The 25,280-nt window shown below is 32.1% G+C and overlaps 1 protein-coding gene across 1 annotated transcript; it reads left to right on the top strand.

Moving 5' to 3' along the window:
* Positions 1-22,033: 22,033 nt before the first annotated feature.
* On the top strand, positions 22,034-23,471 carry LOC137235754 (uncharacterized). The gene is made up of 4 exons (XM_067758610.1): positions 22,034-22,293; positions 22,385-22,566; positions 22,677-22,830; positions 23,200-23,471. Exons 2-4 carry the CDS (start codon positions 22,465-22,467, stop codon positions 23,331-23,333), a joined length of 390 nt encoding a protein of 129 aa, XP_067614711.1. The 5' UTR covers positions 22,034-22,293; positions 22,385-22,464; the 3' UTR covers positions 23,334-23,471.
* The last annotated feature ends 1,809 nt before the right edge of the window (positions 23,472-25,280 follow it).

Here is a 25,280-nt window from a genome sequence, read left to right on the forward strand (position 1 = left end):
AAAAATTATCGCTCTGATGCAAACAACTGATGAGTTATCTACTTAAATTTGATGAACAAAACGACTTACGTATTTTAAACATGCTAACCTTTAGCCTGGTAAGCAAATTAAAAAAAAAACGCAATATGTAGGCTACACGAGAACGGAGACGTCGAGTAACCAAAACAAATGCGTTAAACAAATTCGTACACGTTATTTATCAATTTAACTCTAGAATTAAAGGATATACAACGAGAAACAACGTTTGACAACCTTTAAACAGTTTTAATAACTATCTCAAAAATTGTCGCTCTGATGCAAACAACTGATGAGTTATCTACTCAAATTTGTTGAACAAAACGACATACGTATTTTAAACATGCTAACCTTTAGCCCGGTAAGCAAATAAAAAAAAAAAACGCAATATGTAGGCTACACGAGAACGGAGACGTCGAGTAACCAAAGCAAATGCGTTAAACAAATTCGTACACGTTATTTATCAATTTAACTCTAGAATTAAAGGATATACAACGAGAAACAACGTTTGACAACCTTTAAATAATTTTAATAACTATCTCAAAAATTGTCGCTCTGATGGAAACAACTGATGAGTTATCTACTTAAATTTGATGAACAAAACGACTTACGTATTTTAAACATGCTAACCTTTAGCCCGGTAAGCAAATTAAAAAAAAAACGCAATATGTAGGCTACACGAGAACGGAGACGTCGAGTAACCAAAACAAATGCGTTAAACAAATTCGTACACGTTATTTATCAATTTAACTCTAGAATTAAAGGATATACAACGAGAAACAACGTTTGACAACCTTTAAACAGTTTTAATAACTATCTCAAAAATTGTCGCTCTGATGCAAACAACTGATGAGTTATCTACTTAAATTTGATGAGCAAAACGACTTACGTATTTTAAGCATGCTAACCTTTAGCCCGGTAAGCAAATTAAAAAAAAAACGCAATATGTAGGCTACACGAGAACGGAGACGTCGAGTAACCAAAACAAATACGTTAAACAAATTCGTACACGTTATTTATCAATTTAACTCTAGAATTAAAGGATATACAACGAGAAACAACGTTTGACAACCTTTAAACAGTTTTAATAACTATCTCAAAAATTGTCGCTCTGATGCAAACAACTGATGATTTATCTACTTAAATTTGTTGAACAAAACGACTTACGTATTTTAAACATGCTAACCTTTAGCCCGGTAAGCAAATTAAAAAAAAAACGCAATATGTAGGCTACACGAGAACGGAGACGTCGAGTAACCAAAACAAATGCGTTAAACAAATTCGTACACGTTATTTATCAATTTAACTCTAGAATTAAAGGATATACAACGAGAAACAACGTTTGACAACCTTTAAACAGTTTTAATAACATCTCAAAAATTATCGCTCTGATGCAAACAACTGATGAGTTATCTACTTAAATTTGATGAACAAAACGACTTACGTATTTTAAACATGCTAACCTTTAGCCCGGTAAGCAAATTAAAAAAAAAACGCAATATGTAGGCTACACGAGAACGGAGACGTCGAGTAACCAAAGCAAATACGTTAAACAAATTCGTACACGTTATTTATCAATTTAACTCTAGAATTAAAGGATATACAACGAGAAACAACGTTTGACAACCTTTAAACAGTTTTAATAACTATCTCAAAAATTGTAGCTCTGATGCAAACAACTGATGAGTTATCTACTTAAATTTGATGAACAAAACGACGTACGTATTTTAAACATGCTAACCTTTAGCCCGGTAAGCAAATTAAAAAAAAAAACGCAATATGTAGGCTACACGAGAACGGAGACGTCGAGTAACCAAAGCAAATGCGTTAAACAAATTCGTACACGTTATTTATCAATTTAACTCTAGAATTAAAGGATATACAACGAGAAACAACGTTTGACAACCTTTAAACAGTTTTAATAACTATCTCAAAAATTGTCGCTCTGATGCAAACAACTGATGAGTTATCTACTTAAATTTGATGAACAAAACGACTTACGTATTTTAAACATACTAACCTTTAGCCCGGTAAGCAAATTAAAAAAAAAAAACGCAATATGTAGGCTACACGAGAACGGAGACGTCGAGTAACCAAAACAAATGCGTTAAACAAATTCGTACACGTTATTTATCAATTTAACTCTAGAATTAAAGGATATACAACGAGAAACAACGTTTGACAACCTTTAAACAGTTTTAATAACTATCTCAAAAATTATCGCTCTGATGCAAACAACTGATGAGTTATCTACTTAAATTTGATGAACAAAACGACTTACGTATTTTAAACATGCTAACCTTTAGCCTGGTAAGCAAATTAAAAAAAAAACGCAATATGTAGGCTACACGAGAACGGAGACGTCGAGTAACCAAAACAAATGCGTTAAACAAATTCGTACACGTTATTTATCAATTTAACTCTAGAATTAAAGGATATACAACGAGAAACAACGTTTGACAACCTTTAAACAGTTTTAATAACTATCTCAAAAATTGTCGCTCTGATGCAAACAACTGATGAGTTATCTACTCAAATTTGTTGAACAAAACGACATACGTATTTTAAACATGCTAACCTTTAGCCCGGTAAGCAAATAAAAAAAAAAACGCAATATGTAGGCTACACGAGAACGGAGACGTCGAGTAACCAAAGCAAATGCGTTAAACAAATTCGTACACGTTATTTATCAATTTAACTCTAGAATTAAAGGATATACAACGAGAAACAACGTTTGACAACCTTTAAATAATTTTAATAACTATCTCAAAAATTGTCGCTCTGATGGAAACAACTGATGAGTTATCTACTTAAATTTGATGAACAAAACGACTTACGTATTTTAAACATGCTAACCTTTAGCCCGGTAAGCAAATTAAAAAAAAAAAACGCAATATGTAGGCTACACGAGAACGGAGACGTCGAGTAACCAAAACAAATGCGTTAAACAAATTCGTACACGTTATTTATCAATTTAACTCTAGAATTAAAGGATATACAACGAGAAACAACGTTTGACAACCTTTAAACAGCTTTAATAACTATCTCAAAAATTATCGCTCTGATGCAAACAACTGATGAGTTATCTACTTAAATATGATGAACAAAACGACTTACGTATTTTAAACATGCTAACCTTTAGCCCGGTAAGCAAATTAAAAAAAAAACGCAATATGTAGGCTACACGAGAACGGAGACGTCGAGTAACCAAAACAAATGCGTTAAACAAATTCGTACACGTTATTTATCAATTTAACTCTAGAATTAAAGGATATACAACGAGAAACAACGTTTGACAACCTTTAAATAATTTTAATAACTATCTCAAAAATTGTCGCTCTGATGGAAACAACTGATGAGTTATCTACTTAAATTTGATGAACAAAACGACTTACGTATTTTAAACATGCTAACCTTTAGCCCGGTAAGCAAATTAAAAAAAAAAAACGCAATATGTAGGCTACACGAGAACGGAGACGTCGAGTAACCAAAACAAATGCGTTAAACAAATTCGTACACGTTATTTATCAATTTAACTCTAGAATTAAAGGATATACAACGAGAAACAACGTTTGACAACCTTTAAACAGCTTTAATAACTATCTCAAAAATTATCGCTCTGATGCAAACAACTGATGAGTTATCTACTTAAATATGATGAACAAAACGACTTACGTATTTTAAACATGCTAACCTTTAGCCCGGTAAGCAAATTTAAAAAAAAAACGCAATATGTAGGCTACACGAGAACGGAGACTTCGAGTAACCAAAACAAATGCGTTAAACAAATTCGTACACGTTATTTATCAATTTAACTCTAGAATTAAAGGATATACAACGAGAAACAACGTTTGACAACCTTTAAACAGTTTTAATAACTATCTCAAAAATTATCGCTCTGATGCAAACAACTGATGAGTTATCTACTTAAATATGATGAACAAAACGACTTACGTATTTTAAACATGCTACCCTTTAGCCCGGTAAGCAAACTAAAAAAAAAACGCAATATGTAGGCTACACGAGAACGGACACGTCGAGTAACCAAAACAAATGCGTTAAACAAATTCGTACACGTTATTTATCAATTTAACTCTAGAATTAAAGGATATACAACGAGAAACACCGTTTGACAACCTTTAAACAGTTTTAATAACTATCTCAAAAATTGTCGCTCTGATGCAAACAACTGATGAGTTATCTACTTAAATATGATGAACAAAACGACTTACGTATTTTAAACATGCTAACCTTTAGCCCGGTAAGCAAATTAAAAAAAAAACGCAATATGTAGGCTACACGAGAACGGAGACGTCGAGTAACCAAAACAAATGCGTTAAACAAATTCGTACACGTTATTTATCAATTTAACTCTAGAATTAAAGGATATACAACGAGAAGCAACGTTTGACAACCTTTAAACAGTTTTAATAACTATCTCAAAAATTATCGCTCTGATGCAAACAACTGATGAGTTATCTACTTAAATTTGATGAACAAAACGACTTACGTATTTTAAACATGCTAACCTTTAGCCCGGTAAGCAAATTAAAAAAAAAAACCAAATATGTAGGCTACACGAGAACGGAGACGTCGAGTAACCAAAACAAATGCGTTAAACAAATTCGTACAAGTTATTTATCAATTTAACTCTAGAATTAAAGGATATACAACGAGAAACAACGTTTGACAACCTTTAAACAGTTTTAATAACTATCTCAAAAATTGTCGCTCTGATGCAAACAACTGATGAGTTATCTACTTAAATTTGTTGAACAAAACGACTTACGTATTTTAAGCATGCTAACCTTTAGCCCGGTAAGCAAATTAAAAAAAAAACGCAATATGTAGGCTACACGAGAACGGAGACGTCGAGTAACCAAAACAAATGCGTTAAACAAATTCGTACACGTTATTTATCAATTTAACTCTAGAATTAAAGGATATACAACGAGAAACAACGTTTGACAACCTTTAAACAGTTTTAATAACTATCTCAAAAATTATCGCTCTGATGCAAACAACTGATGAGCTATCTACTTAAATTTGATGAACAAAACGACTTACGTATTTTAAACATGCTAACCTTTAGCCCGGTAAGCAAATTAAAAAAAAACGCAATATGTAGGCTACACGAGAACGGAGACGTCGAGTAACCAAAACAAATGCGTTAAACAAATTCGTACACGTTATTTATCAATTTAACTCTAGAATTAAAGGATATACAACGAGAAACAACGTTTGACAACCTTTAAACCGTTTTAATAACTATCTCAAAAATTATCGCTCTGATGCAAACAACTGATGAGTTATCTACTTAAATTTGATGAACAAAACGACTTACGTATTTTAAACATGCTAACCTTTAGCCCGGTAAGCAAATTAAAAAAAAAAAAAAATATGTAGGCTACACGAGAACGGAGACGTCGAGTAACCAAAACAAATGCGTTAAAAAAATTCGTACACGTTATTTATCAATTTAACTCTAGAATTAAAGGATATACAACGAGAAACAACGTTTGACAACCTTTAAACAGTTTTAATAAATATCTCAAAAATTGTCGCTCTGATGCAAACAACTGATGAGTTATCTACTTAAATTTGATGAACAAAAAGACTTACGTATTTTAAACATGCTAACCTTTAGCCCGGTAAGCAAATTAAAAAAAAAACGCATTATGTAGGCTACACGAGAACGGAGACGTCGAGTAACCAAAACAAATGCGTTAAACAAATTCGTACACGTTATTTATCAATTTAACTCTAGAATTAAAGGATATACAACGAGAAACAACGTTTGACAACCTTTAAACCGTTTTAATAACTATCTCAAAAATTATCGCTATGATGCAAACAACTGATGAGTTATCTACTTAAATTTGATGACAAAACGACTTACGTATTTTAAACATGCTAACCTTTAGCCCGGTAAGCAAATTAAAAAAAAAACGCAATATGTAGGCTACACGAGAACGGAGACGTCGAGTAACCAAAACAAATGCGTTAAACAAATTCTTACACGTTATTTATCAATTTAACTCTAGAATTAAAGGATATACAACGAGAAACAACGTTTGACAACCTTTAAACAGTTTTAATAACTATCTCAAAAATTGTCGCTCTGATGCAAACAACTGATGAGTTATCTACTCAAATTTGTTGAACAAAACGACTTACGTATTTTAAACATGCTAACCTTTAGCCCGGTAAGCAAATTAAAAAAAAACGCAATATGTAGGCTACACGAGAACGGAGACGTCGAGTAACCAAAACAAATGCGTTAAAAAAATTCGTACACGTTGTTTATCAATTTAACTCTAGAATTAAAGGATATACAACGAGAAACAACGTTTGACAACCTTTAAACAGTTTTAATAACTATCTCAAAAATTATCGCTCTGATGCAAACAACTGATGAGTTATCTACTTAAATTTGATGAACAAAACGACTTACGTATTTTAAACATGCTAACCTTTAGCCCGGTAAGCAAATTAAAAAAAAAAAAAAACCCAATATGTAGGCTACACGAGAACGGAGACGTCGAGTAACCAAAACAAATGCGTTAAACAAATTCGTACACGTTATTTATCAATTTAACTCTAGAATTAAAGGATATACAACGAGAAACAACGTTTGACAACCTTTAAACAGCTTTAATAACTATCTCAAAAATTATCGCTCTGATGCAAACAACTGATGAGTTATCTACTTAAATATGATGAACAAAACGACTTACGTATTTTAAACATGCTAACCTTTAGCCCGGTAAGCAAATTAAAAAAAAAACGCAATATGTAGGCTACACGAGAACGGAGACGTCGAGTAACCAAAACAAATGCGTTAAACAAATTCGTACACGTTATTTATCAATTTAACTCTAGAATTAAAGGATATACAACGAGAAACAACGTTTGACAACCTTTAAACAGTTTTAATAACTATCTCAAAAATTATCGCTCTGATGCAAACAACTGATGAGTTATCTACTTAAATATGATGAACAAAACGACTTACGTATTTTAAACATGCTAACCTTTAGCCCGGTAAGCAAATTAAAAAAAAAACGCAATATGTAGGCTACACGAGAACGGAGACGTCGAGTAACCAAAACAAATGCGTTAAACAAATTCGTACACGTTATTTATCAATTTAATTCTAGAATTAAAGGATATACAACGAGAAACAACGTTTGACAACCTTTAAACAGTTTTAATAACTATCTCAAAAATTGTCGCTCTGATGCAAACAACTGATGAGTTATCTACTTAAATATGATGAACAAAACGACTTACGTATTTTAAACATGCTAACCTTTAGCCCGGTAAGCAAATTAAAAAAAAAACGCAATATGTAGGCTACACGAGAACGGAGACGTCGAGTAACCAAAACAAATGCGTTAAACAAATTCGTACACGTTATTTATCAATTTAACTCTACAATTAAAGGATATACAACGAGAAGCAACGTTTGACAACCTTTAAACAGTTTTAATAACTATCTCAAAAATTATCGCTCTGATGCAAACAACTGATGAGTTATCTACTTAAATTTGATGAACAAAACGACTTACGTATTTTAAACATGCTAACCTTTAGCCCTGTAAGCAAATTAAAAAAAAAACCAAATATGTAGGCTACACGAGAACGGAGACGTCGAGTAACCAAAACAAATGCGTTAAACAAATTCGTACACGTTATTTATCAATTTAACTCTAGAATTAAAGGATATACAACGAGAAACAACGTTTGACAACCTTTAAACAGTTTTAATAACTATCTAAAAAAATTGTCGCTCTGATGCAAACAACTGATGAGTTATCTACTTAAATTTGTTGAACAAAACGACTTACGTATTTTAAACATGCTAACCTTTAGCCCGGTAAGCAAACTAAAAAAAAAAAACGCAATATGTAGGCTACACGAGAACGGAGACGTCGAGTAACCAAAACAAATGCGTTAAACAAATTCGTACACGTTATTTATCAATTTAACTCTAGAATTAAAGGATATACAACGAGAAACAACGTTTGACAACCTTTAAACAGTTTTAATAACTATCTCAAAAATTATCGCTCTGATGCAAACAACTGATGAGTTATCTACTTAAATTTGTTGAACAAAACGACTTACGTATTTTAAGCATGCTAACCTTTAGCCCGGTAAGCAAATTAAAAAAAAAACGCAATATGTAGGCTACACGAGAACGGAGACGTCGAGTAACCAAAACAAATGCGTTAAACAAATTCGTACACGTTATTTATCAATTTAACTCTAGAATTAAAGGATATACAACGAGAAACAACGTTTGACAACCATTAAACAGTTTTAATAACTATCTCAAAAATTATCGCTCTGATGCAAACAACTGATGAGTTATCTACTTAAATTTGATGAACAAAACGACTTACGTATTTTAAACATGCTAACCTTTAGCCCGGTAAGCAAATTAAAAAAAAAACGCAATATGTAGGCTACACGAGAACGGAGACGTCGAGTAACCAAAACAAATGCGTTAAACAAATTCGTACACGTTATTTATCAATTTAACTCTAGAATTAAAGGATATACAACGAGAAACAACGTTTGACAACCTTTAAACAGTTTTAATAACTATCTCAAAAATTATTGCTCTGATGCAAACAACTGATGAGTTATCTACTTAAATATGATGAACAAAACGACTTACGTATTTTAAACATGCTAACCTTTAGCCCGGTAAGCAAATTAAAAAAAAAACGCAATATGTAGGCTACACGAGAACGGAGACGTCGAGTAACCAAAACAAATGCGTTAAACAAATTCGTACACGTTATTTATCAATTTAACTCTAGAATTAAAGGATATACAACGAGAAACAACGTTTGACAACCTTTAAACCGTTTTAATAACTATCTCAAAAATTATCGCTCTGATGCAAACAACTGATGAGTTATCTACTTAAATTTGATGAACAAAACGACTTACGTATTTTAAACATGCTAACCTTTAGCCCGGTAAGCAAATTAAAAAAAAAAAAAATATGTAGGCTACACGAGAACGGAGACGTCGAGTAACCAAAACAAATGCGTTAAACAAATTCGTACACGTTATTTATCAATTTAACTCTAGAATTAAAGGATATACAACGAGAAACAACGTTTGACAACCTTTAAACAGTTTTAATAAATATCTCAAAAATTGTCGCTCTGATGCAAACAACTGATGAGTTATCTACTTAAATTTGATGAACAAAACGACTTACGTATTTTAAACATGCTAACCTTTAGCCCGGTAAGCAAATTAAAAAAAAAAACGCATTATGTAGGCTACACGAGAACGGAGACGTCGAGTAACCAAAACAAATGCGTTAAACAAATTCGTACACGTTATTTATCAATTTAACTCTAGAATTAAAGGATATACAACGAGAAACAACGTTTGACAACCTTTAAACAGTTTTAATAACTATCTCAAAAATTATCGCTCTGATGCAAACAACTGATGAGTTATCTACTTAAATATGATGAACAAAACGACTTACGTATTTTAAACATGCTAACCTTTAGCCCGGTAAGCAAATTAAAAAAAAAAAACGCAATATGTAGGCTACACGAGAACGAAGACGTCGAGTAACCAAAACAAATGCGTTAAACAAATTCGTACACGTTATTTATCAATTTAACTCTAGAATTAAAGGATATACAACGAGAAACAACGTTTGACAACCTTTAAACAGTTTTAATAACTATCTCAAAAATTATCGCTCTGATGCAAACAACTGATGAGTTATCTACTTAAATTTGATGAACAAAACGACTTACGTATTTTAAACATGCTAACCTTTAGCCCGGTAAGCAAATAAAAAAAAAAAAACGCTATATGTAGGCTACACGAGAACGGAGACGTCGAGTAACCAAAACAAATGCATTAAACAAATTCGTACACGTTATTTATCAATTTAACTCTAGAATTAAAGGATATACAACGAGAAACAACGTTTGACAACCTTTAAACAGTTTTAATAACTATCTCAAAAATTATCGCTCTGATGCAAACAACTGATGAGTTATCTACTTAAATATGATGAACAAAACGACTTACGTATTTTAAACATGCTAACCTTTAGCCCGGTAAGCAAATTAAAAAAAAAACGCAATATGTAGGCTACACGAGAACGGAGACGTCGAGTAACCAAAACAAATGCGTTAAACAAATTCGTACACGTTATTTATCAATTTAACTCTAGAATTAAAGGATATACAACGAGAAACAACGTTTGACAACCTTTAAACAGTTTTAAAAACTATCTCAAAAATTATCGCTCTGATGCAAACAACTGATGAGTTATCTACTTAAATTTGTTGAACAAAACGACTTACGTATTTTAAACATGCTAACCTTTAGCCCGGTAAGCAAATTAAAAAAAAAAACGCAATATGTAGGCTACACGAGAACGGAGACGTCGAGTAACCAAAACAAATGCGTTAAACAAATTCGTACACGTTATTTATCAATTTAACTCTATAATTAATGGATATACAACGAGAAACAACGTTTGACAACCTTTAAACAGTTTTAATAACTATCTCAAATATTGTCGCTCTGATGGAAACAACTGATGAGTTATCTACTTAAATATGATGAACAAAACGACTTACGTATTTTAAACATGCTAACCTTTAGCCCGGTAAGCAAATTAAAAAAAAAACGCAATATGTAGGCTACACGAGAACGGAGACGTCGAGTAACCAAAACAAATGCGATAAACAAATTCGTACACGTTATTTATCAATTTAACTCTAGAATTAAAGGATATACAACGAGAAACAACGTTTGACAACCTTTAAACAGTTTTAATAACTATCTCAAAAATTGTCGCTCTGATGCAAACAACTGATGAGTTATCTACTTAAATTTGTTGAACAAAACGACTTACGTATTTTAAACATGCTAACCTTTAGCCCGGTAAGCAAATTAAAAAAAAAACGCAATATGTAGGCTACACGAGAACGGAGACGTCGAGTAACCAAAACAAATGCGTTAAACAAATTCGTACACGTTATTTATCAATTTAACTCTAGAATTAAAGGATATACAACGAGAAACAACGTTTGACAACCTTTAAACAGTTTTAATACCTATCTCAAAAATTGTCGCTCTGATGCAAACAACTGATGAGTTATCTACTCAAATTTGTTGAACAAAACGACTTACGTATTTTAAGCATGCTAACCTTTAGCCCGGTAAGCAAATTAAAAAAAAACGCAATATGTGGGCTAGACGAGAACGGAGACGTCGAGTAACCAAAACAAATGCGTTAAACAAATTCTTACACGTTATTTATCAATTTAACTCTAGAATTAAAGGATATACAACGAGAAACAACGTTTGACAACCTTTAAACAGTTTTAATAACTATCTCAAAAATTATCGCTCTGATGCAAACAACTGATGAGTTATCTACTTAAATATGATGAACAAAACGACTTACGTATTTTAAACATGCTAACCTTTAGCCCGGTAAGCAAATTAAAAAAAAAACGCAATATGTAGGCTACACGAGAACGGAGACGTCGAGTAACCAAAACAAATGCGTTAAACAAATTCGTACACGTTATTTATCAATTTAACTCTAGAATTAAAGGATATACAACGAGAAACAACGTTTGACAACCTTTAAACAGTTTTAATAACTATCTCAAAAATTGTCGCTCTGATGCAAACAACTGATGAGTTATCTACTTAAATTTGATGAACAAAACGACTTACGTATTTTAAACATGCTAACCTTTAGCCCGGTAAGCAAATTAAAAAAAAAACGCAATATGTAGGCTACACGAGAACGGAGACGTCGAGTAACCAAAACAAATGCGTTAAACAAATTCGTACACGTTATTTATCAATTTAACTCTAGAATTAAAGGATATACAACGAGAAACAACGTTTGACAACCTTTAAACAGTTTTAATAACTATCTCAAAAATTATTGCTCTGATGCAAACAACTGATGAGTTATCTACTTAAATATGATGAACAAAACGACTTACGTATTTTAAACATGCTAACCTTTAGCCCGGTAAGCAAATTAAAAAAAAAACGCAATATGTAGGCTACACGAGAACGGAGACGTCGAGTAACCAAAACAAATGCGTTAAACAAATTCGTACACGTTATTTATCAATTTAACTCTAGAATTAAAGGATATACAACGAGAAACAACGTTTGACAACCTTTAAACCGTTTTAATAACTATCTCAAAAATTATCGCTCTGATGCAAACAACTGATGAGTTATCTACTTAAATTTGATGAACAAAACGACTTACGTATTTTAAACATGCTAACCTTTAGCCCGGTAAGCAAATTAAAAAAAAAAAAAATATGTAGGCTACACGAGAACGGAGACGTCGAGTAACCAAAACAAATGCGTTAAACAAATTCGTACACGTTATTTATCAATTTAACTCTAGAATTAAAGGATATACAACGAGAAACAACGTTTGACAACCTTTAAACAGTTTTAATAAATATCTCAAAAATTGTCGCTCTGATGCAAACAACTGATGAGTTATCTACTTAAATTTGATGAACAAAACGACTTACGTATTTTAAACATGCTAACCTTTAGCCCGGTAAGCAAATTAAAAAAAAAACGCATTATGTAGGCTACACGAGAACGGAGACGTCGAGTAACCAAAACAAATGCGTTAAACAAATTCGTACACGTTATTTATCAATTTAACTCTAGAATTAAAGGATATACAACGAGAAAAAACGTTTGACAACCTTTAAACAGTTTTAATAACTATCTCAAAAATTATCGCTCTGATGCAAACAACTGATGAGTTATCTACTTAAATATGATGAACAAAACGACTTACGTATTTTAAACATGCTAACCTTTAGCCCGGTAAGCAAATTAAAAAAAAAAACGCAATATGTAGGCTACACGAGAACGAAGACGTCGAGTAACCAAAACAAATGCGTTAAACAAATTCGTACACGTTATTTATCAATTTAACTCTAGAATTAAAGGATATACAACGAGAAACAACGTTTGACAACCTTTAAACAGTTTTAATAACTATCTCAAAAATTATCGCTCTGATGCAAACAACTGATGAGTTATCTACTTAAATTTGATGAACAAAACGACTTACGTATTTTAAACATGCTAACCTTTAGCCCGGTAAGCAAATAAAAAAAAAAAAAACGCTATATGTAGGCTACACGAGAACGGAGACGTCGAGTAACCAAAACAAATGCATTAAACAAATTCGTACACGTTATTTATCAATTTAACTCTAGAATTAAAGGATATACAACGAGAAACAACGTTTGACAACCTTTAAACAGTTTTAATAACTATCTCAAAAATTATCGCTCTGATGCAAACAACTGATGAGTTATCTACTTAAATATGATGAACAAAACGACTTACGTATTTTAAACATGCTAACCTTTAGCCCGGTAAGCAAATTAAAAAAAAAACGCAATATGTAGGCTACACGAGAACGGAGACGTCGAGTAACCAAAACAAATGCGTTAAACAAATTCGTACACGTTATTTATCAATTTAACTCTAGAATTAAAGGATATACAACGAGAAACAACGTTTGACAACCTTTAAACAGTTTTAAAAACTATCTCAAAAATTATCGCTCTGATGCAAACAACTGATGAGTTATCTACTTAAATTTGTTGAACAAAACGACTTACGTATTTTAAACATGCTAACCTTTAGCCCGGTAAGCAAATTAAAAAAAAAAAACGCAATATGTAGGCTACACGAGAACGGAGACGTCGAGTAACCAAAACAAATGCGTTAAACAAATTCGTACACGTTATTTATCAATTTAACTCTATAATTAATGGATATACAACGAGAAACAACGTTTGACAACCTTTAAACAGTTTTAATAACTATCTCAAATATTGTCGCTCTGATGGAAACAACTGATGAGTTATCTACTTAAATATGATGAACAAAACGACTTACGTATTTTAAACATGCTAACCTTTAGCCCGGTAAGCAAATTAAAAAAAAAAACGCAATATGTAGGCTACACGAGAACGGAGACGTCGAGTAACCAAAACAAATGCGATAAACAAATTCGTACACGTTATTTATCAATTTAACTCTAGAATTAAAGGATATACAACGAGAAACAACGTTTGACAACCTTTAAACAGTTTTAATAACTATCTCAAAAATTGTCGCTCTGATGCAAACAACTGATGAGTTATCTACTTAAATTTGTTGAACAAAACGACTTACGTATTTTAAACATGCTAACCTTTAGCCCGGTAAGCAAATTAAAAAAAAAACGCAATATGTAGGCTACACGAGAACGGAGACGTCGAGTAACCAAAACAAATGCGTTAAACAAATTCGTACACGTTATTTATCAATTTAACTCTAGAATTAAAGGATATACAACGAGAAACAACGTTTGACAACCTTTAAACAGTTTTAATACCTATCTCAAAAATTGTCGCTCTGATGCAAACAACTGATGAGTTATCTACTCAAATTTGTTGAACAAAACGACTTACGTATTTTAAGCATGCTAACCTTTAGCCCGGTAAGCAAATTAAAAAAAAACGCAATATGTGGGCTAGACGAGAACGGAGACGTCGAGTAACCAAAACAAATGCGTTAAACAAATTCTTACACGTTATTTATCAATTTAACTCTAGAATTAAAGGATATACAACGAGAAACAACGTTTGACAACCTTTAAACAGTTTTAATAACTATCTCAAAAATTATCGCTCTGATGCAAACAACTGATGAGTTATCTACTTAAATATGATGAACAAAACGACTTACGTATTTTAAACATGCTAACCTTTAGCCCGGTAAGCAAATTAAAAAAAAAACGCAATATGTAGGCTACACGAGAACGGAGACGTCGAGTAACCAAAACAAATGCGTTAAACAAATTCGTACACGTTATTTATCAATTTAACTCTAGAATTAAAGGATATACAACGAGAAACAACGTTTGACAACCTTTAAACAGTTTTAATAACTATCTCAAAAATTGTCGCTCTGATGCAAACAACTGATGAGTTATCTATTTAAAATTGATGAACAAAACGACTTACGTATTTGAAACATGCTAACCTTTAGCCTGGTAAGCAAATTAAAAAAAAAACGCAATATGTAGGCTACACGAGAACGGAGACTTCGAGTAACCAAAACAAATGCGTTAAACAAATTCGTACACGTTATTTATCAATTTAACTCTATAATTAATGGATATACAACGAGAAACAACGTTTGACAACCTTTAAACAGTTTTAATAACTATCTCAAAAATTATCGCTCTGATGGAAACAACTGATGAGTTATCTACTTAAATATGATGAACAAAACGACTTACGTATTTTAAACATGCTAACCTTTAGCCCGGTAAGCAAATTAAAAAAAAAACGCAATATGTAGGCTACACGAGAACGGAGACGTCGAGTAACCAAAACAAATGCGATAAACAAATTCGTACACGTTATTTATCAATTTAACTCTAGAATTAAAGGATATACAACGAGAAACAACGTTTGACAACCTTTAAACAGTTTTAATAACTATCTCAAAAATTGTCGCTCTGATGCAAACAACTGATGAGTTATCTACTTAAATATGATGAACAAAACGACTTACGTATTTTAAACATGCTAACCTTTAGCCCGGTAAGCAAATTAAAAAAAAAAACGCAATATGTAGGCTACACGAGAACGGAGACGTCGAGTAACCAAAACAAATGCGTTAAACAAATTCGTACTCCTTATTTATCAATTTAACTCTAGAATTAAAGGATATACAACGAGAAACAACTTTTGACAACCTTTAAAGAGTTTTAATAACTATCTCAAAAATTGTCGCTCTGATGCAAACAACTGATGAGTTATCTACTTAAATTTGTTGAACAAAACGACTTACGTATTTTAAACATGCTAACCTTTAGCCCGGTAAGCAAATTAAAAAAAAACGCAATATGTAGGCTACACGAGAACGGAGACGTCGAGTAACCAAAACAAATGCGTTAAACAAATTCGTACACGTTATTTATCAATTTAACTCTAGAATTAAAGGATATACAACGAGAAACAACGTTTGACAACCTTTAAACAGTTTTAATAACTATCTCAAAAATTATCGCTCTGATGCAAACAACTGATGAGTTATCTACTTAAATTTGTTGAACAAAACGACTTACGTATTTTAAGCATGCTAACCTTTAGCCCGGTAAGCAAATTAAAAAAAAAACGCAATATGTAGGCTACACGAGAACGGAGACGTCGAGTAACCAAAACAAATGCGCTAAACAAATTCGTACACGTTATTTATCAATTTAACTCTAGAATTAAAGGATATACAACGAGAAGCAACGTTTGACAACCTTTAAACAGTTTTAATAACTATCTCAAAAATTATCGCTCTGATGCAAACAACTGATGAGTTATCTACTTAAATATGATGAACAAAACGACTTACGTATTTTAAACATGCTAACCTTTAGCCCGGTAAGCAAATTAAAAAAAAAAACGCAATATGTAGGCTACACGAGAACGGAGACGTCGAGTAACCAAAACAAATGCGTTAAACAAATTCGTACACGTTATTTATCAATTTAACTCTAGAATTAAAGGATATACAACGAGAAACAACGTTTGACAACCTTTAAACAGTTTTAATAACTATCTCAAAAATTATCGCTCTGATGCAAACAACTGATGAGTTATCTACTTAAATTTGATGAACAAAACGACTTACGTATTTTAAACATGCTAACCTTTAGCCCGGTAAGCAAATTAAAAAAAAAACGCAATATGTAGGCTACACGAGAACGGAGACGTCGAGTAACCAAAACAAATGCGTTAAACAAATTCGTACACGTTATTTATCAATTTAACTCTAGAATTAAAGGATATACAACGAGAAACAACGTTTGACAACCTTTAAACAGTTTTAATAACTATCTCAAAAATTATCGCTCTGATGCAAACAACTGATGAGTTATCTACTTAAATTTGATGAACAAAACGACCAACGTATTTTAAACATGCTAACCTTTAGCCCGGTAAGCAAATTAAAAAAAACGCAATATGTAGGCTACACGAGAACGGAGACGTCGAGTAACCAAAACAAATGCGTTAAACAAATTCGTACACGTTATTTATCAATTTAACTCTAGAATTAAAGGATATACAACGAGAAACAACGTTTGACAACCTTTAAACAGTTTTTAATAACTATCTCAAAAATTATCGCTCTGATGCAAACAACTGATGAGTTATCTACTTAAATATGATGAACAAAACGACTTACGTATTTTAAACATGCTAACCTTTAGCCCGGTAAGCAAATTAAAAAAAAAACGCAATATGTAGGCTACACGAGAACGGAGACGTCGAGTAACCAAAACAAATGCGTTAAACAAATTCGTACACGTTATTTATCAATTTAACTCTAGAATTAAAGGATATACAACGAGAAACAACGTTTGACAACCTTTAAACAGTTTTAATAACTATCTCAAAAATTATCGCTCTGATGCAAACAACTGATGAGTTATCTACTTAAATTTGATGAACAAAACGACTTACGTATTTTAAACATGCTAACCTTTAGCCCGGTAAGCAAATTAAAAAAAAAAACGCAATATGTAGGCTACACGAGAACGGAGACGTCGAGTAACCAAAACAAATGCGTTAAACAAATTCGTACACGTTATTTATCAATTTAACTCTAGAATTAAAGGATATACAACGAGAAACAACGTTTGACAACCTTTAAACAGCTTTAATAACTATCTCAAAAATTATCGCTCTGATGCAAACAACTGATGAGTTATCTACTTAAATATGATGAACAAAACGACTTACGTATTTTAAACATGCTAGCCTTTAGCCCGGTAAGCAAATAAAAAAAAAACGCAATATGTAGGCTACACGAGAACGGAGACGTCGAGTAACCAAAACAAATGCGTTAAACAAATTCGTACACGTTATTTATCAATTTAACTCTAGAATTAAAGGATATACAACGAGAAACAACGTTTGACAACCTTTAAACAGTTTTAATAACTATCTCAAAAATTATCGCTCTGATGCAAACAACTGATGAGTTATCTACTTAAATTTGATGAACAAAACGACCAACGTATTTTAAACATGCTAACCTTTAGCCCGGTAAGCAAATTAAAAAAACGCAATATGTAGGCTACACGAGAACGGAGACGTCGAGTAACCAAAACAAATGCGTTAAACAAATTCGTACACGTTATTTATCAATTTAACTCTAGAATTAAAGGATATACAACGAGAAACAACGTTTGACAACCTTTAAACAGTTTTAATAACTATCTCAAAAATTATCGCTCTGATGCAAACAACTGATGAGTTATCTACTTAAATATGATGAACAAAACGACTTACGTATTTTAAACATGCTAACCTTTAGCCCGGTAAGCAAATTAAAAAAAAAACGCAATATGTAGGCTACACGAGAACGGAGACGTCGAGTAACCAAAACAAATGCGTTAAACAAATTCGTACACGTTATTTATCAATTTAACCCTAGAATTAAAGGATATACAACGAGAAACAACGTTTGACAACCTTTAAACAGTTTTAATAACTATCTCAAAAATTGTCGCTCTGATGCAAACAACTGATGAGTTATCTACTTAAATATGATGAACAAAACGACTTACGTATTTTAAACATGCTAACCTTTAGCCCGGTAAGCAAATTAAAAAAAAAACGCAATATCCCAGCAAAAAATCGGTAATCGCTACTAAGGGTAATCGCTTCTAAGGTAATGTCTTCTAAAGGTAGTTTCACTTCACCAACCCATTGCCGGTAATGCTGCAAAGAATCGCTATTCAGCTCGAAGTATAATGTATTCTAGAAGGCATTGATTGAAATTCCTTCAAATGATTTCGCTTCTCCTACCCATTGCTGGCAATACATAAAAGAAGCAGAGATGTTGCACGCGCATTTTTACTCTACCTTAATTTGTATTCACTTCTGTGATCAATTACGGGTAATGCAATAAAGCGCAATAGCTAGATAAATAGAAAAAAATCCTAACTCCCGTTACCTTCTGTGGAAATTTCCATTCGACAACAATCATGTTTGGAATTGTTTAATTCAGTCTGCATTGTTATCCGTGTGTGACGATTCTTTTATAAGTGATAAAATAAAAAAGTGAGTTATTAAAATAAAATAAAAATGTTAAGCAAAAGACAGTTAAAACGTTTAATAAAAATAAAAAAAACCGAAATAGACCAAAAATTTAGTGAAAGTGTTGAACAAAATGAAATTAATATAAACAATACTTCGTCAGGAGCAGGACAACATAGTGACCGTGAAAGTGAAAGTGAAAGTGTTAAACAAAATGAAATTAATACAGAAAATATTGCGTTAGGAATGATACCACTTAGGAACAAGTTGAGGGACTGGTTCCTGGAGTTTTTTCCCCCGGTACTATGTGTTGCCAGTCTTTTAAGAATATTGAGATATGAAAACCTGGGTGTACCCTTAAGTGTTAAAACTCTAATAGGCGAAACTACAAACTGTGTAACTCGTACAGTGTCACCAGGGCAATATCTTCACACAGGACTCAAAAATCAGTTAGACAAACTTGTGGGTGAAATTTCTGAGGAGAATTTAGATGTACTGCAGATAGATATCGGTATAGATGGGCTGCCCTTATTTAAGAGCTCTTCAATAGGTCTGTGGCCTATTTTGGGTCGCGTTTCCAATTTGAAAACAAACGCTGTGTTTCTTATTGGAAGTTACGTTGGTGAGAAAAAGCCTAATATTGTTGATGTATACCTTCACGACTTTGTAGAAGAAATTAAATCATTAGCAATAAATGGTTTTACATGCAACAATAAGCCAATAAAGATATCTATACGAGCCATTATTTGCGACACACCCGCACGATCATATATTTGTGGTACAAAAGGGCACACAGCGTTTGTTGGGTGTTCTAAATGCACGCAATTCGGTGAACGAATCCGAAATACTACAGTTTTTCGTCCATTTACTGGGGACCAAAGGACTGACTCTGATTTTGCAAATAGATCCGATAAAGGTTTTCATTTACCTTTTTATAAAGACAGGGTCCATTGCCTTGAGGAAATAAATATCAAGATGGTCACGCAATTCCCTTTGGATGTCATGCATCTTATTGACCTTGGGGTTGTTAAAAAAATGATTGGCTCTATTCTGAGTGGGACAAGCTCAATTAAAGTCAGTCCGCAAAAACGCATCGAACTATCATCCTTTTTATCGTCTTTAGCCCCCTACATTCCAAAGGATTTCGTACGAAAACCAAGGGGATTTCAAGAATTGCCGCGATGGAAGGCTTAGAATTTAGGCAGTTTATTTTATATACGGGGTTCATTGTATTTAAAGATATTTTGAGCGAAGATATGTACAATCACTTTTTACATCTTTAATGTGCTTATAGGCTTCTTTTGTGTCCCAAAACTTTCTCCGTAAACATTGAAAAAGCGAATAGTATGTTGAATCATTTTGTTGGGAGATTTTCTGAATATTATGGAGACACAAGCGTTTCTTCTAATGTGCATAATTTACTACATTTAGCTGATTGTGTGATTAATCTTGGTTGCCTCGACACATTTTCTGCATACAGTTTTGAAAGTTATTTGCAAGTTATAAAGAAAAGTATTAAGAAACGTCAGTTTATTCCTCAACAAATTTTCAACAAGTTTAATTCGCGGCCTATTTCAAAAGCTGTGAGAAATTCTGGACTTAAAAAGAACCCCAAAGGTGTAATAAAATCATATACAAGCGATTCAAATTCATATTTTTCTACAAGCTTTCCCGATAATTACTGCTCGACTGAGTGTCAATCCTTTTTGATAATAACAAAATTTTATGAAGACAACACTTTCACTGCAAAGACATTTTTAAACCCAGATAATTTTTTTACCACACCTATGAGTTCCCTGAACCTCGGAATTGGTATAGTTAAGACTAATCAATTGGGCTTGGAAAAAGTTTACAATTTGAGCGAAATTTCTTACAAACTCCTTTCTTTACCTTACAAGGACAGTACAGTTTTATTGCCTCTAGTACATAGCTGTAATTAAAGAAACTATCCTAGAAATAAAAACTTTTATAAAACAACAAATTAAAAGGCAATATAAGAAACTTAAGTATCAAATAAAAAAATGGGCTGAGGCAAAAAAAATGGCGTAGCGAAATTCGTAATTTAAGTGGTATGTTTGTACTCATTGAAACTCCTATTTGATCGTAGACAAAATTAGTGAATTCACAATTTGTCATTAAACGTCATATTGTCATAGGTCTTAAACTTATGAAAATCATAAAGTGTATGGTATTATAACGTCAAAACTCGAAAATTTATATCGGATATAAATCATAAAGTTATGCTCGTTATAATGTATATGATTTTATAACAATATGACGTCACATTTTCATAATATCATACATTTTTTGACGGTCACAAGTCTATGATTTATGATATGACGAGCTACTACACTTTGTGAATCCCCTACTATATTAGGTTATTTGGTATAATGAAAATATTTTTAAGGCAGCGAAAAAAATAAGGCAGTAAAATAGTAGCTCTAATTTGTAATAAAAGAACTGTATTGTCGCATTTTTCATTTTCCAGAATAATAATTTCAATATACCAAATAAGAAAAAAACATTTCTTGGTGCAACCTTATGTACACTCCTGCTCATATTAATAGGTACAAAATTGAAACTAATTTTATTCGTAGCGGATATCTACTTATGTATTTTTAATAATTTTCATTTAAAATGTATCATAGTCTTGAGCAGAAACTGAATTAGTAAAATCCTTATGACTTTTTGACTTTGAATTTACTACAAAACTGCATTCTCAAATAACTTTTGGAAATTCGGATTAAAAAGTTTAAAATTTTGATGAAAATTTTTCAAAGTTTGATCCATTGTCCTGTTTTTCTGGTAAGTTAAAATGATTTTAATTCAGTGTCTGCTTAAGACTATGATGAGCTTTAAATGAAAATTATTAAAAACACATAAGTAAATATACGTTACGAATAAAATTAGTTTCAATTTTGTACCTACTAATATGAGCAGGAGTGTATATACATATATATATGTATATTAATTTATAAATATATTAATTTAAAAATTGCAGACACAATATCGGAGCTGAGTGGCCAAATAAAAGAGTTAAAAAATACTGCGGTAGAAAAAAATCATGCAATAGAGAGTCTCAAATCTGAAATTAATGCAAACAAAGGTAATTTTATGGCAATTGATGTTAAAACCTCACTTTTCTATTATATTCTATATTTATTCTTTTCTATAACAACAATATGTTTTTTTCGCAGATACCTACAACTTAAATTTGGAAAGTATCAAAAGCATATTAGCAGAACAAACCATCTTAATACAAACTCTGAGCGAGAACATGTACCCGGTACCGAAATTTGCCTCAATGTTTCCCATAAAAACACAACCAGAACTGGACGTCTTAGAGGCATTCATTTGTGCAGAAAATCAAAATCAGATGGTAAGACTTATCATCTTTGCTGCTTATTTTTACTGCCCATATATGTACATAAAAAGTCTAATAAAAATATATTTAAATACTAATTTATATATATTTTATATTTTTTGTAGGTTGGGACGGTGTTTCAATTTATAAAATCTGGCGGTTTCAAACAAAACTTGCTGTCGATTTTGGGCGAGGATATAATATTACAACATAATATGGATGGGAAACAAGGGAAAACGCCAATACTTCGATACGCGAAACTAATGAAGGTACTTTTTGGTAAGTATATTTAAACAATGTAAATATATCAGTAAATTAACACACTTTAGGCTGATTTACACGAGTCAATTTTATATTCGATTTTTGTCGTTCGACTGCGTTCAACCATCAGATACATGCTTTTTATCTGTCGAATTGCTTTTTACACAGTGGAACGACAAAGATCTACCAGAAAAATCTACTCGTGTAAATCATCCACTAGGCACAGTTTTTCAGTGCAAATTTAAATTACAGACAAAGTTGACTAGACTTTAACCCTGGCAGTATTGCCGCTTAACCTAAGATGATGTTATGGAAATGAACATAATGAACTTTTTAAAAGATGTTTATTTTATATATGTTTACAAATTTTCCATATTTTTATTTCAGAAGCTGCTCACAAGTTGGGAATTGGGGAAAAGGAATGCAAAGACCAGCTGCGACAAGCAATGAAGGCCGTAAAAAACCGCTACCACAAGGCCTCATGTTTAAAAAGAAAGCACACCGAAGCCACTCCCGAATAAAAGCAACGAAATAAAGCCAAAATAATGTTATGTTATGAAATGTTTAATTTAAATAAGTATGTATGTAAGACTAAATTTTATTGATATACTGCGTACAAGACTGAGTTCCTAACAATTTTTATTTTATGTAACAATCAGTGACAGTAATGATTTTTTTTTTTGTTTTACTCAAGAATGAGTTATTAATTTTATTGATATACTGAATACAAGACTGAATTCCTAACAATTTTTAGTTTCTGTAACAATCAAGGACTAGAAATAAGGATTATTATTATTTTTTTTTTTTTACTGAATAATGAGTTTTTCATAATAAAACTAAAAGATTCATATATCCTGAACTCTGCTGAATTTCGCCGTAAACATTTGAACGAACACCCTCTTGCTCTGAAATTGCTGATATCAAAGATAAGTTATTGAAAATGCTAGTAGAAGTGGCGGAAAATCGGTATGAATTGAATACCTCCTCCCCCATTTAAAGTGAAATATTCAAAAACTTAATTTAGTATGAAGAATTGTAAATTTTTAAGGCGAAATTCCGCACAGTTCAGGATATATGACTCTTTGAGTTTTATTATGAAAAACTGATTCTTGAGTAAATTAAAAAAATAATCATAATTTGCAGTCCCCGTAATAGTTGGTAATTAATTTGTAAGATCTTCTATCAAAAAAGATAAAATAAAATGTAAACTTTTTAAAACACTGTTTTTAATATCCAATTAAATACACTGAACCAAAAAAGTACATGTTTTCTAAGAAAAAGTTCATGAAAACTTCTCCAAAAACCAGTTTTCATGGAATAAAAAATTTGTTCGTAGAATATAAATATTTTTTTTAAAATCTATGAACCCATTCATAGAATATAAGAAAAAAATATATGTTCTAAGAAATATTTTTTTAAATTTTATGAACACCGGTTTTTGTAGAGGTTTTCATAAAATTTTTGGCTCAGTGTAGTTCTAGATGTTTCACGCTATTTCTCTGCAAGGCATTCTTGCTTCGTTTCTATAGATTTAATATAGGAGGGCATTCTAAATCTCCTTCAACGTAAGGGTTTGTTGCTTCGATTCTATAGATTTAAAATAGGAAGGCATTCTAAACAATCTTCTCCGGAAGGGGTTCTTGATTCGCTTCTAAAGATTTAATATAGGAACGCATTCTAAACCCTCTTCTCCGGAAGGGGTTCTTGCGTCGATACCATAGGTTTCATGAAGAAGGGCATTCTGCATTTGTTTCTACCGAAGGCGTTCTTGCTTTGCTTCTAATGGATTAAATATAGCAAGGCGTTCTACATCCGCTTCTCTGTAAGGCATGCTGCAGTAGCTTCTTCAATAGTAACTGTAATTGGTTATCAGTTCGTTTGACGGTGGTCCAGAAAGTAGGGGCTTACCTCCAATGACATGCCCATGTAAAAGTAATAAAGAAAAGAAGGGAAAAGGGAAGCGATTCCGAAAATTTATTTCGATTCCTCTTTTCCTTCTAAGGTAATCGTGTTTTTTGCTGGGATGTAGGCTACACGAGAACGGAGACGTCGAGTAACCAAAACAAATGCGTTAAACAAATTCGTACACGTTATTTATCAATTTAACTCTAGAATTAAAGGATATACAACGAGAAGCAACGTTTGACAACCTTTAAACAGTTTTAATAACTATCTCAAAAATTATCGCTCTGATGCAAACAACTGATGAGTTATCTACTTAAATTTGATGAACAAAACGACTTACGTATTTTAAACATGCTAACCTTTAGCCCGGTAAGCAAATTAAAAAAAAACCAAATATGTAGGCTACACGAGAACGGAGACGTCGAGTAACCAAAACAAATGCGTTAAACAAATTCGTACACGTTATTTATCAATTTAACTCTAGAATTAAAGGATATACAACGAGAAACAACGTTTGACAACCTTTAAACAGTTTTAATAACTATCTCAAAAATTGTCGCTCT

The sequence above is a fragment of the Eurosta solidaginis genome, unplaced genomic scaffold (assembly GCF_040869045.1).
Source record: "Eurosta solidaginis isolate ZX-2024a unplaced genomic scaffold, ASM4086904v1 ctg00001061.1, whole genome shotgun sequence".
Classification (NCBI taxonomy): domain Eukaryota; kingdom Metazoa; phylum Arthropoda; class Insecta; order Diptera; family Tephritidae; genus Eurosta; species Eurosta solidaginis.